At 45.7% G+C, this 13,697-nt stretch overlaps 1 protein-coding gene and 1 non-coding gene across 2 annotated transcripts in view; both read left to right on the plus strand.

Annotated features, from left to right (window-relative positions):
* NSUN2 (NOP2/Sun RNA methyltransferase 2) overlaps positions 1 to 13,697 on the plus strand; it is a 33,611-nt gene that overhangs the window by 7,578 nt on the left and 12,336 nt on the right. The window contains exons 4-9 of the mRNA XM_070357745.1: positions 1,067 to 1,172; positions 4,227 to 4,298; positions 5,069 to 5,153; positions 6,927 to 7,119; positions 8,972 to 9,046; positions 12,129 to 12,259. Of these exons, the coding sequence (XP_070213846.1) occupies positions 1,067 to 1,172; positions 4,227 to 4,298; positions 5,069 to 5,153; positions 6,927 to 7,119; positions 8,972 to 9,046; positions 12,129 to 12,259 (662 nt within the window). The remainder of the gene's footprint in view (positions 1 to 1,066; positions 1,173 to 4,226; positions 4,299 to 5,068; positions 5,154 to 6,926; positions 7,120 to 8,971; positions 9,047 to 12,128; positions 12,260 to 13,697) is intronic.
* Positions 10,101 to 10,233, plus strand: LOC138984286 (small nucleolar RNA SNORA70). Its single transcript, XR_011461545.1, has one exon. It is a non-coding gene; the product is annotated as a small nucleolar RNA SNORA70 (small nucleolar RNA).

The following is a 13,697-nucleotide window of genomic DNA, read 5'->3' on the forward strand; positions in this document are numbered from 1 at the left end:
GAAATAGAAACCAAAGTTCCAGGACATTTTGAGGGTGGCCATGAACAGGTTCAGCCAGTTTAATCTTCATAATTTGGTGGAAAGCACTCATCAGAATAGCTCGTGATAAAATGACAGTTGAGCAGCTTCTTCAGATCTTAAGCCTCAGTTTGTCTCTGTCAGATAGTCACTCGGATTTTCAAAGCAAACGTGGTGTTTTTCAAACATTCCGTTCCATTTTCACGGCTTTCGCCTTAGCTGTGGTGTGACACATGGCACATTGTGAGCCCTATTGTTAAATTGAGCTCATCGTTATGGCTCAGAGTTAACACTAAGTGCGGTAAGGTTTGTCGCCAAGTGCCGTGTGACGCTGAGCATGGCCCCACGTGTCCTGTCCATGTACTGACCCATGCGGCTGGACTTGAGTGGCTAGACAGGCGCACGGGATGATGAAGAAACCACACACTTCCTCATCTGTGATGGCATCGTTCACACACTGTTCAAATATGTTTACATAGACGGCAGGAGAGGCTCTGTTCTTCGGTCTGTATAAACATCAGCCTGGGACCTCAGATTAATAAATGTTTGATTTCCAAGGTTTGGGGGTATATAGAACATTTCACAATATTATTGGACTGCTTGGTTTGAGAAATAGTGAAAAATACAGTAAAAACAAATACTGTAATCAAACGTCGGACGTGCTGATAGCTGCCCCGCAGCCTTATTTCCCTTCTGTGTGAGCAGCACTGTAGCCTGTCGTCATCTGCCTTCTCCTGGGCTGTGTGCCCTCAGGTTCCCACGGTGGAGAGTGGGGCATCAGCTCTCCCTGTTGCCTCTGCTCTCGGCCATTCACCGGCACAGCTCCTCAGTCCCGTCCCGTGCCGTGTCCCTCAGCGCCCAGGGCCGGGGCCCCGTCTCGGCGAGCCTCCGTGTCCTGCTGCTCGTCCTTGGAGGACGGGGCAGGGGTGTGAGCAGCCAGCACACGGCTGGGCGTCTCACTCGGCCCATGAGCTGTGTGATGAAGGCGCTGTGAAGAGCCCGCTTTAGCACGCGTGACCCTTACGTGTTTTACTTTCCTTTCGGTCAGGTATCCTGAAGAACTTGCCTGGCACACAAATTTAAGTCGAAAAATCTTGAGAAAGTCTCCACAGCTGGAAAAGTTTCACCAGTTTCTGGTCAGCGAAACTGAATCTGTGAGTAGATGACTTCAGGCTTGCTGGTTTCCTTGAAGCCTTAGTATCGCAGTTTTATTTCAACCACGCTTGCCACTGGCAGTGATTAGGTAGATAGAAAAGCACCCTGAACTCACTGTGAGCGCCCCTGTAACATCTGGTAATGTAGGTATTAGTAGCGCCTCTGATCACGCAGAGTCCCGGGGGCGCCAGCACAGTTGTCCGGGTGGCTTCTGGTGTCGCTCGCTGCAGCCACGGCTGGGCCCAGCACTCTGTTCCCCGGCCCTCACGTTGGAGCGTATTCCATCTGCTTTCGTGTCCTTTTGGACTGCACATGCCGGGTGCCTTCCTTGGAGAGAAGGTGATGGGTGTTTATGGCCGTCTTTATTTTAATTAAAGTGCTATACTCCACCTTTGCCAAACAGAAGAACACCATCTAAATGTGACAGACTTGGTTCTCATAAAACGACATGGTCTTTGCCCCCTGGTTCCTCAGCCGCCCCCTGATTGCCGTTCAGTCACTAAGCTTCTTACCTTTAGCACCACATCTTCCCCAGCAAACAACTGCCCCCGCACGCAGTGCGTGACTGAGTGAGCGCCCGCGAGCGACGGGCGTCGGCAGTGTTGCGGTTTCCTTTCTGTTTCACCCGCGGCATCGGAAGCTCCCCTTCCTGTTCTCTAGCCTCCTTTGCTGGGCCCAGGACCCCCGAGTGCCACCAGATGGTTTTGTTTCCTTGTTGCCCTGAGCTTCTCTGTCCGCCTGGCGGGACTGTTTGCTTCCCATGATTCTTGCCTTGAAGCCACAGCCAGTTTAGAAGCGCTTCACCTCTCTCAGTTCTGATCTGCTCAGTCCACAGCTGCGTGCTCTCAGGCTTCCTGTCCACTCGGGTGAGCTGGTAGGCAGGCTCCTGTTGGCCTGGTTTCCCACTCCCGCCGTGTAGAGCAGCACAGGGTGCTGGGCACTGCCTGTGCCCCCTTGTTGGCGCAGACTTGTGCAGAAAGCGCTTCTCTGGCTTGGCGTTTAATCTCCAGGGGTGTGTGAACCGTTGGCGAAAGTGCAGATTTGCACTTGAGCAGAGCGTTCGTCATCCTGCGTCCATGTGAGGTGACTGACGAGTGCAGGGTGGCAGTTCAGACAGGAAGCCCAGGTTGTCAAGGAGCAGAAGCCTCCTGGTAGGTGACAGTTTTTGGCTTTTTGTTGGGCATTCAGTCCTAAGCTGTTAAAATAGAGTTGTGAGTGTCACAGGTGCTGGATTTTGCAAAGAATCTTTGAACAGTTGAACACGTGAACAGATGTCCTGACCCAAGGGTGAAGGTCTGGAGGATGGCGGATTAGTGTGGAGGTTTAGTTGTTGTCTGCCTTCCACTGAGGCAAGGAGGCAGTGGTTGACGGGGCGGTGTCCAGGAATACAGAGCAGGTGTGGGCTGCTCCTGGAGACAGGAGAACCAGGAAGTAGAAGTTACGGTTTCAGCTGTGAGGGGACACTTCTAGGGGGCTTTCTGTCCTCTGTGCATGTTGTACTTGAGTTTCTAACAAGCTAATGTCATTCTGACATTAATGCCAAAGACATGCCAAAGAATGCTCAAAGTACCGCACAATTGCACTCATTTCACGCTAGTAAAGTAATGCTCAAAATTCTCCAAGCCAGGCTTCAACAAACATGAACCGTGAACTTCCAGATGTTCAAGCTGGTTTTAGAAAAGGCAGAGGAACCAGAGATCAGACTGCTAACATCCGTTGGATCATGGAAAAAGCAAGAGAGTTCCAGAAAAACATCTATTTCTGCTTTATTGACTATGCCAAAGCCTTTGACTGTGTGGATCACAACAAACTGTGGAAAATTCTTAAAGAGATGGGAATACCAGACCACCTGACCTGCCTCTTCAGAAATTTGTATGCAGATCGGGAAGCAACAGTTAGAACTGGACATGGAACAACAGACTGGTTCCAAATAGGAAAAGGAGTACATCAAGGCTGTATATTGTCACCCTGCTTATTTAACTTATATGCAGAGTACATCATGAGAAATGCTGGACTGGAAGAAACACAAGCTGGAATCAAGATTGCCAGGAGAAATATCAATAACCACAGATATGCAGATGACACCACCCTTATGGCAGAAAGTGAAGAGGAACTCAAAAGCCTCTTGATGAAAGTGAAAGTGGAGAGTGAAAAAGTTGGCTTAAAGCTCAACATTCAGAAAACAAAGATCATGGCATCTGGTCCCACCACTTCATGGCAAATAGATGGGGAAACAGTGGAAACAGTGTCAGACTTTATTTTTCTGGGCTCCAAAATCACTGCAGATGGTGACTGCAGCCATGAAATTAAAAGACGCTTACTCCTTGGAAGGAAAGTTATGACCAACCTAGATAGCATATTCAAAAGCAGAGACATTACTTTGCCAACAAAGGTCCGTCTAGTCAAGGCTATGGTTTTTCCTGTGGTCATGTATGGATGTGAGAGTTGGACTGTAAAGAAGGCTGAGCACCGAAGAATTGATGCTTTTGAACTGTGGTGTTGGAGAAGACTCTTGAGAGTCCCTTGGACTGCAAGGAGATCCAACCAGTCCATCCTAAAGGAGCTCAGTCCTGAATACTCATTGGAAGGACTGATGCGGAAGTTGAAACTCCAATACTTTGGCCACCTGATGGAAAAGACCCTGATGCTGGGAAAGATTGAAGGTGGGAGGAGAAGGGGATGACAGAGGATGAGATGGCTGGATGACATCACTGACTCAATGGACATGAGTTTGGGTAAACTCTGGGAGTTGGTGCTGGACAGGGAGGCCTGGTGTGCTGTAGGCAATGTGGTCGCAAAGAGTCGGACACGACTGAGCGACTGAACTGAACTGAATGTCATTCTGATGGGATTACTGTCTTTTGATAGTGGCCATTTATCCACTAGTAGAAACATCAGTCTTACTTGCTGTATATGCGATAGTACTAAATTTGGTGTTCTGTGTATGGTTATACAGTGTTTTCTTAATGCATTGGAAATAATGCCCAATATTAATTTTTTTTCTGCTGTTTTTTTAATGCCGTTGCTGATTTTTAACAATTTTATTTTCCAAGGGAAACATCAGCCGTCAGGAAGCCGTCAGCATGATTCCACCGCTGTTGCTGAATGCCCACCCTCACCATAAGGTACTCTGAGCCTTACATGGAAAATGCTGGTATTCATCTCTCTCTGTTTTGTTGAGACCTTTTATCTTAATGTGGTTCATTATTTATTTTTCCTTTTCACTTTGGGTGAAGTGGAAAAATGATATGTATTTTGCTTTAGGTTCTTTTTGCAATTTTTACAGCTCAGTTTTTTTACTTGCTGTTGAGATTATCTTCATTGTCTCTGACTCAGTCAGGTTGAATTCACAGTGAACCCATACCGAGGGCTTGTTGAATGCCAACCATGGTTCTTTGTTCTTTTTGTGAATTAATTCTTTATTGCACACACATCCCTGTGAGGGCAGATGCTATCACTGTCCCTGTTTTTCCAGACGAGAGAAAGGAGGCAAAGAAAAACAGAGGTAATTGGCTTAAAGTTAGAAGTTAGTTGTCAGGGGCCAAACTGAGATTGGAACCCAGCGAACTCTGCCCCCTAGCGTTCTGTTACAATGCTTTTTGCATTTAGTATCTTCACTCGTCATCCCTGAATGTATTTTTCTGCCGGTTTCTAGTGCCGTTTTTGTTCCTGTTTCCTGTGGAGCGAGTATCTTTCTCCTTCTGTGGTTTGGGGGCAATATAGATTAGGGCATCCCGATAAATTAAATAGAACATATGCATAGATTTATCTTAGAAATAAATGTGCTTAGGTCCTAAAGTAGAAATGAAAAATAATTTTAAATTGTTCTAAGTTAGATGTAGGATAGTTGATTTATATAAAGAAAAACATCAAACGTTTTCTTGCTTTTCACTAGATCTTAGATATGTGTGCAGCTCCAGGGTCAAAGACCACACAGTTGATTGAAATGCTGCATGCGGACATGAACGTTCCCTTCCCAGGTATGTGTGGGGCCGGGGTCTGGGGGTGGGGGTGCTGCTCTGGTGGGTGGTGGATGAGGGAAAGAGCAAACACAGTGATAGCTTACGGTGAACGATGTGATCTCTGAAGAAGATGTAGCTTCGGGACCAGGGACCAGGCTTGGTTGCTCAAGAGCTTTTGTGTAGCAGAGTTTTATTAAAGTATGAAAGTGACAGGGAAAGCTTCTGACACAGACATCAGAAGCGGGGTGGAGAGTGCCCCCTCGCTAGTGTTAGCAAGTGAGCTATATACTTTTTAAATTAGTTATTACAGTAAACTGAAAGAATGCCTCAATGTTGTAAAAATTTTACCAGACCCACTCCCACAATTTACATTTTAGGATAAAAGAATTAGAACTTAACAATAGAAAGGTCCCACCAGACCCACTCCCATGATGTACATTCTAAGATACCAGGATTGGTCAGAAGGTTTTCAGGAAGGGGAAACTGTCCTCACGCAGGATTGTTGTTATTTAATTCCTAGGACAGAGTTTAAACTGGGTTGTTTGTTGTGTAATCATCAGTTTCGGGCTTAAAGAAAAAAAAAACAAACTTAGTTTTACGTGATTAAGACTAAGGAATGTAGAGAAAAAAAGAAAAGGTGTTTATCCTTTCCTCCTCCTTGAGAATTCCAGACCCCTTTTTCCTCCCTGGGTACCCGGGACTTCTTATCAGCCTGCCTAGGAATTGACTGTCTGTACAGGAGGAGTCAGGCAGCTGGGTTCCCTGTCTCTGAAAGTAGAGCTGGGTGCTGTGCCTGACCCCGTCACCTGTGCCCTCGTGTGCCCCGTGGAGAGGGGCCTTCAGTTTAGCATCACGCGTGGTTTCTGTAAAAGCACGTGTGTTTTCTTTTAGAAGCCACAGCAGGTAGATTTTTTTTTTAATCTGCCTGGTGAAAATCTCTGGCTGCTTCGCACCCTGGTTACATCATGCGGGATCTCTCATCGCGGCGAGCCTGCCCTCGCCCTGGTGCTCGGCCCAGGAGTTGACCCCCAGCGTGTGGGATCTCAGGTCTCCCACCAGGGTTTGGACCCACGTTCCCTGCATGGCGAGGCAGAGTCTTAACCACCAGACCCCAAGGGGGGCCCCAATAGGTTGATGTCAGTTTGAATTTTCGGGAGTCCCCGTCTCACATTGGGGTTTTGGTTCTCTTCTGACGGTTAGTACCTGTGTGAGAGGCGGGAGGATGTAGTTTAGAGCCACTGTCAGACTCCCCAGGTTCAAATCCCACCAGCGTCTGGTAGGTGAGTTATGTGACGTTTCCAGGCTCCACATAGGAAACGAGGCTTCCGTCTTGAACTTGGAGGACATTAGGTCAATGGCAAAGGTCCGAGCCTCCTCGGCAAGTGGACCCTCAGGAGCCTCAGTCCCCACCTCACTCTGGGAGCTGACTCTCAGGGTCTATAGTGGAGCCCCAGCATGTGTGGCCTATTTTAAACACTTGTCAGGAGACTCTCTTAGTTTCCACGTCTTTCTCTCCTCACTCTCCCTTTTTTTGTTAATAGTCAATGGTAGAAAAGCTAGTTTGGGCAGAATAAGCCGTCCAAAGTGAGGAACTGTTGGCAAGATGAATTTTGAAGATTTGACATTTTAAGGGACTTGAAACCCCTGCCAAGCCGCCCACTTCCTTCTCCTGGACCGCAGCCCCAGTTCCGGCAAGTCTGAGGCTGGGTTGCTGGTCCCACCTGCCAGCCTGGGGGCGAGCGCGGCCCCCTGTCTGCTGCCTTTAACCCGACGCCGCCTTTGCGCTCGCAGAGGGCTTTGTCATCGCCAACGACGTGGACAACAGGCGGTGCTACCTGCTGGTGCACCAGGCCAAGCGGCTGGGCAGCCCCTGCATCATGGTGGTCAACCACGACGCGTCCTGCATCCCGCGCCTGCAGGTGGACGTCAACGGCAGGAAGGAGATCCTCTTCTACGACCGCATCCTCTGTGATGTCCCTTGCAGGTACCGTCAAGAGGCCGGGAAGCCCAGCGTCCCCACGAGAAAGCAAATCAGAGTCTAAAGTGAAGCTGCACGTGGGTAGTGAATCTGTCACAGCTGGTTTGAAGAGAGAGGCAGTGTGAGCCTAAATCAGAAAATAGAAACAGTTTTAGTGATAAACTGAAGGAGATCAGAGAGGGGCGGTTTTAATGGTCTTGAAAGGGAACATGAAGACGATAGTGGAGAGCAGTGATATCACTAGGGCCTTGTTGCGGGCACTGTGCCGGGAGTGAGGTGTGAGTGTTCATTCAGCGCCTGCTTGCGGGGAGTGTAGATACAGTGTCACAGCGTAATAATCGGTGTTAACACCCGGTGAATCCTGAGTAGGACATCCAAGGGTCCCGTGAAGGTTGGCGAACTCATGCATTTGTACACATATCTTTCTTCGATATGTATTATGTTAGATTTTTGTAGAGTTTACTGATAAGAGAATTTCAAGGTATAGCTGAATTACTGAGTTTTTCCAGAAAGGAAGGAGTAAAAGTAAAGTGGCTAAGCTCCCGGAGACAGTGCCGTAGACGTGGACGTCAAACGTGTCTCTCTGAGCACGTGACTTGGCCAGACTGTTCTACCAAACCCTCCATCGTGCTTTGTTAGCTCTAAAGGCAGCGTTTAAGTGGGATGCATTGTTACCAAGTCCTGTCTTGTTTAAACAAATGGTAATTTTACTGCTGGTGGCAGAGCTCGGTGGCGGTATTACTGTGTGTCAAACACCCGGAAGAATTCTCCTTCAGAAAAGTTGAAATAGGTCATGAGCTGCATTCGTTTTTGTTTTTTTTATCTCAGATTGCAGGTTTTTAGTTTTCTTTTGGATTAGATGTTTTCCCACTCCTGTGGTTTTTTTATCCTCTCTCTTTTTTTAAATTGGAGGATAATTGCTTTACCACGTGTGCTGGCCTCTGCCATACATTCCCGTGACTCAGCTTCGGCGGGTGTACACCGTCCCCTCCCTCCGTCTCCCACCCCTCTAGGTGGTCACGGAGCACTGGGTTGTGCTCCCTGTGTTCTTGTGATCAGAGATACAACACTGTGCCCATGATGTGCCCTCTGAGTTGTAAGCTGCGGCAGTCATAATTGTAGTCCCCACAGTACAGCAGGGGATGTCATTTGAAAGCCGTGATATCTTACAGGACATTTCCACCCTGCAGAGCCTTCACCTCAAGGACATGTGACTAGACCCACAGTGAAAATTACGTTTTACAGGGAAAGCCAGCAGACACAGGAATTCCTCCAAAAAATCTGGGGTTCAAAATTAGACCCGGACAAAAAGCCTTAATTGGTCAACTGTATTATGAAATTTACATGGAAATGATTTCTGTTAAATAGGAGTAGAAATTTCAAAAATGTTTAATTGATACAGAGAACACTCGTAGAGAAATTAAATTGGCTTACTGAATTTGCTGAGGAAGTCCTTTATAAGTTTATCATTATTCATGTAATTCTGATTAAAATGCTGCTGTTGATCAGCAAGTTTCTAAGTAGTAGGATCAGATTGTTATCTATGTTCAGAGTTCTTTCCTAGGTCTGGAGATGGTGTTTTGATGGTATTTCTCTTAAATGGAAGCAAATTACTGTCTCTTTGTCGAGTGAGGTTTCCTACTCAGATCTTTTATTTCCTTGTTGAATTAAAATTGAAATATGATTAGAAAGTTTAATGCATTAGAGTGTCCTCCAAACAGAAATAGGAAGTTTATTGGGGCTTGTGAGAATTAGATTGTTTTCTAAGTGGTACTCATAATACCCTTTAGCATGGATTATTAAGCTCCAGTCATCCTGTGGTACAGAGTTTTAAGTTCTTAAATCCCTTTCTTTGCAGTGGAGATGGCACAATGAGAAAAAACGTCGACGTCTGGAAGAAGTGGAGCGCCTTGAACAGCCTGCAGCTGCACGGGTAAGTCAGCTGCACCTCCCTGGTGGCCCTGGGCGACGAGGAGGTGAGTGAAGGCTTACGGTCGAATCCCTGAGCGTGCAGAGCTTCAGCTGGCTGACGCAAGCCTCGGAGCTGTCTTCTTGAGTCTGCATATTTGTCAGGAGTTGGTTCTGAAACCTTTCAAGAGTAGGACATGAAATTGTATACATTTCAGGTATGCATGTATCGAAAATGCCTTTTATTTTCTAAACATGTTGTCCATGAAAAGACCGTTTCTTACTAATTTTTCTCCTCTCTGTTTTCAGTTCTTCATGTTGAATTATTTTACCTTTTAACATCTGATCTCAGAAATATTTATGGCTATCTTTAAAAAATTTTTTGAAAAGTTCTTAAAACTGAAAGGAAAAAGGCAGTCTTATAACTCAGATATATTTTATAATTCCTCGTGTATTGTAGTGTTTCCTGTGCATAGGGATTTTTTAAATTGTAGTGTCCACAGAGCTTTGGCTTTTTATCTCATTTAACATCAGAATCACAGATACAGAACTGTGGGTGACCTAGAGTGTGCGCACGTGTGTGCTCAGTTGCTCGGTCGTGTCCAGCTCTTTGCAACTCTGTGGACTACAGGCCACCAGGCTCCTCTGTCCATGGGGTTTTTCCAGGCAGGCAAGAATACTGGAGTGGGTTGCCATTTCCTTCCCTGGGATATTTTCCCCACCCAGGGATCAAACCTAAGTCTCCTTCATTGACAGGCGGATCTGTACCATTGAAGCACCACCTGTGAAGCCCTGATCTAGAGTATCCTAAAGAATATTTTTATAATCCTGATACTAATCCATATTATCTAAATTTATTGCTTAACTACTGTGATAATTGGGGGGGGGAGCAAAATTCACTGGTACAGAAAAAAAAATTAATGAAAGTTAAAAAAAAGTATCTGTAAACAATGTTGATACTTATCTACATTATCCAAATTTATTACTTAAATATTCTGATAATTGAGAAAAAAACCAAAATCCACTGGTGCAGAAAAAATAATGAAAGTAAAAAAAAGTATCTATAAGCAGCGTTGTTTTTGCAGCCAGTTAAGCCGACTGTGCCCTTTCCCCGTGGGGGCCCAGTGTGCAGTGGCTGCAGACGGCAGCCTCCTTGGCAGTGTGTGCACTTGTTCCCTGTACAGGCTGCCCTAAGGGACCTTGGAGACAACTCTTTCTAGTGGGCATTCATGACTGGCCTGCTGTCCCCAGTCTATCCCTGGGTTGGGAGGATCCCCTGGAGAAGGAAATGGCAACCCACTCCAGAACCCTTGCCTGGAGAATCCCATGGACAGAGGAGCCTGGTAGGCTACAGTCCATGGGGTCGCAAAGAGTCGGACACGACTGAGCAACTTCACTTTCACTTTCATAAGCAATGTTGTTACTGTTCTGTTAACCTTTCCCAACATGTGAATGAGCAAAGCATAAAGCTAACAACTGAATTCAATATATTAGGAAAATTTCACTATTAAAAAGACCATACAAATACATGATATTTCTTTCTATTAGCAGTTGATGTATTCTAAACCTAAATTCATGTTTCATATGAAGCATTGAATTGATATAGTTAAGTAATAAATTTAGATAACATAGGTTAGTATCAGCATTGTTTACAGATACTTTGTTTGTTTTTCAATTATCAGAATAGTGAAGTAATAGATTTAGATAATATAGATTAGTATCAGGATTACAGAGGTCATCTAAAATAGTCATAGTCAACACTTAGAGGATGCCATCTGCATACACATATACACACCCAATGTAGCTTAAGTGTATTAATTGCATTGCATTAGACCTCCCTGGTGGCCCAGTGATGAAGAATCTCCCTGCGCACGCGGGGGATGTGGGTTTGACCCCTGGTCTGGGAAGATCCCACGTGCCTTGGGGCAGCTGAGCCTGTGAGCCGCAGCTGCTGGAGGTCTCGGGCGTAGAGCCTGTGCTCTGCAACAGAGACCTAGCGCAGCCAGAACTAAAGTGAAAATGAGTGAGTGCACAGAATTCACTTTTAAATGAAGCGTGTCACGTAGACTTAGAAGATGTGATTTACTTTCACAGAGGAACAGAAAATGGAGTTATGTTGAAAATTTTTTTTTTAAATGGAGTTATGTTGAAAATCCTGGTATTCAAAAAGGTATTTCTTCTGTGAAGAGCCTTATGAACAAAAGGAAAGTCTTTTAAAAGATTGGAGACACTATTTTTGTGAATGGCACATTCTGGGTTTATGGGTATTGGTTGCTCCCCGCATGGGAGATGAAGGATTTCTACAGATACGTTCCTGGTATCTTCTGTCCCCTCAACCTCCCAGTTTTATTAATTTCACTGTCATTTTGAAAAGGGAAAGTTTTGTAATAATTCAGTTGGTTTCCCAAATTCTCTCCATAATTTTACCTCAGAACTATATTGGGATGCATTAAAAATAATGAAATAGTGCCATTTGTAGCAACATGGATGGGCTTAGCGATGATCATATGAGGTGAAGTAAGCCAGACAGATAAAGTGCCACCTGATGCCACTTACATGTGGAGTCTAAAAACTACAGCAAGCTAGTGACTGTCACAGGTGGAAATCAGGCTCACAGATACGGGGAGCAGACTGGTGGTTACCAGTGGCAAGGGGAGGAGGGACAATGCAGGACTTGGGACTCTTGTTTTTAATCAGCACGAAGCACCTTAAATAGGCTTACGCTGACTTCCTTTAGAACCTTAAAAGGTATAATAATGAGCGTTGTTCATTTTACAGAGAGTGTTTTGTATTTTGTTGTAGGTCTGTCATAGTGAAGTCGCTTAGTTGTGTCCGACTCTTTGCAACCCCATGGACAGTAGCCAACCAGGCTCCTCTGTCCATGGGATTTTCTAGGCAAGAATACTGGAGTGGATTGCCATTTCCTTCTCCAGGGGATCTTCCCAACCCAGGGATCGAAGCCGGGTCTCCTGCATTGTAGGCAGATGCTTTACCGTCTGAGCCAGCAAGTCTGTCCTAAACTAATGAATACCCGCTCTAGTAGGGCCTGTGATGCGTGTGCCATATGGTTGTGCTTGTCGTAAAGTAACCTAGTATCTGGCCCTCAGTTTACAGCTACGGATCGCAACACGGGGTGCTGAGCAGCTAGTGGAGGGGGGCAGGATGGTGTACTCTACGTGTTCGCTGAATCCCATCGAGGATGAAGCCGTCATAGCGTCTCTACTGGAAAAGAGTGAAGGTAAGTGCGTGATGGATCTTTAGGAAAATGTATTTCAGAACCTTTATTGCTGTGGTGCATTCTCCTGTAGACTTTTTCTAACTTTGTTCACGGACATTAGCTTGTATGATTAGTCCATAAACCCTACAATGAGGTGTATGTGTGCTTGTCAAGTCGCTTCAGTCGGGTCCGACTCTTTTCAAGCCTATGGACTGTAGCCCGCCAGGCTTCTCTGTCCATGGGATTCTCCAGGCACGAATACTGGAGTGGGTTGCAGTGCCCTCCTCCAGGGGAACGTCCCAGACAAGCCCACCTCTCTTATGTCTCCGGCATTGACAGGCAGGGTCTCTGCCACTAGCGCCACTCGGGAATCCTCAAAATGAGGTAGCCCTGATTACAGACATGCTTCTGTAATGAATTTGTCATTTTCCATGAGAAATGAGTTTTGCCTGTTTTCTTTCTATAAGTTTGAAAGGTGGTATCAGATCCTTTACCACACCGTTGCATTTTTAAAAAGTTTTAATTGTGGTAAAACACACTTAATTTGAAATTATACAGTTAATTTAAAACATGCAGTTCACCAGCGTAACTGCGTTCACTCCGTTGTGTAGCCAGGCTCCCGAGCTCTTGATCTTGCAAATGAACTTCTAGGCCCTTTGAGCAGCTCCCCCATATCCCCCTGCCCCAGCCCTCCCTGCTGTATTTTCCGTCTCTGTGTGTGACTGCTCTAGGTATCACCTCTGAGCGGAATTCTGCAGCATTTTTTTGTGTGACCGACCGGCTTATTTAGGATCATGTCCCCAAAGTTTATTCACGTTAGATGATATACTCTCAGAATTTCCCTCGTTTTTAAGGCTGAAGATACTCATTGTATGTTTAGACTGTACTTTGTTCATTCATTGATCTGTCGGTGACACTTGGGTCGCTTCCACGTTTTAGTTGCTGTGATAACGCTGCTTTGCACCTGGCTATACCAGCGACTCTTGAAAGACCCTGCTCTCAGTTCTTTTGGGTGTATACGTGAGTGAAATTGCTGCAGCCTGTGGTGATCCTGTGTTTATTTGTTGAGGACCCACAATGCTTTTTCCACAGCAGCCGCACCATTTTATGTCTCTACCAACAGTGCACAGGTTTTCCAGCTCCTCTGCATCCTCACCAGCACTCGCCATTTTCTGCTTTCTTGACTATTAACCATCCCAATGGGAGGGAGGTCTTACCACACTGTTTTACGCTGAGGGACCAGACATAACGTTTCATGTTTTCATGTCAAATATTTCTCCTTTTATGTTTTTGCTGAAATGTTAATCTTTTCCATCAAATTCTCCTTAAAGCAAATAGTGGGAAATTTAAAACTAATTACATCTCCTGAATAGAATGCTACTTGCGTATGAAGTAGGTTGAAATGTAGATCCTGAAACTGGTGTGCATTTCCTGAGATGGTGTCCACGACTGTCTCAGC

Source organism: Bos mutus, chromosome 20 (genome assembly GCF_027580195.1).
Source record: "Bos mutus isolate GX-2022 chromosome 20, NWIPB_WYAK_1.1, whole genome shotgun sequence".
Lineage (NCBI taxonomy): Eukaryota > Metazoa > Chordata > Mammalia > Artiodactyla > Bovidae > Bos > Bos mutus.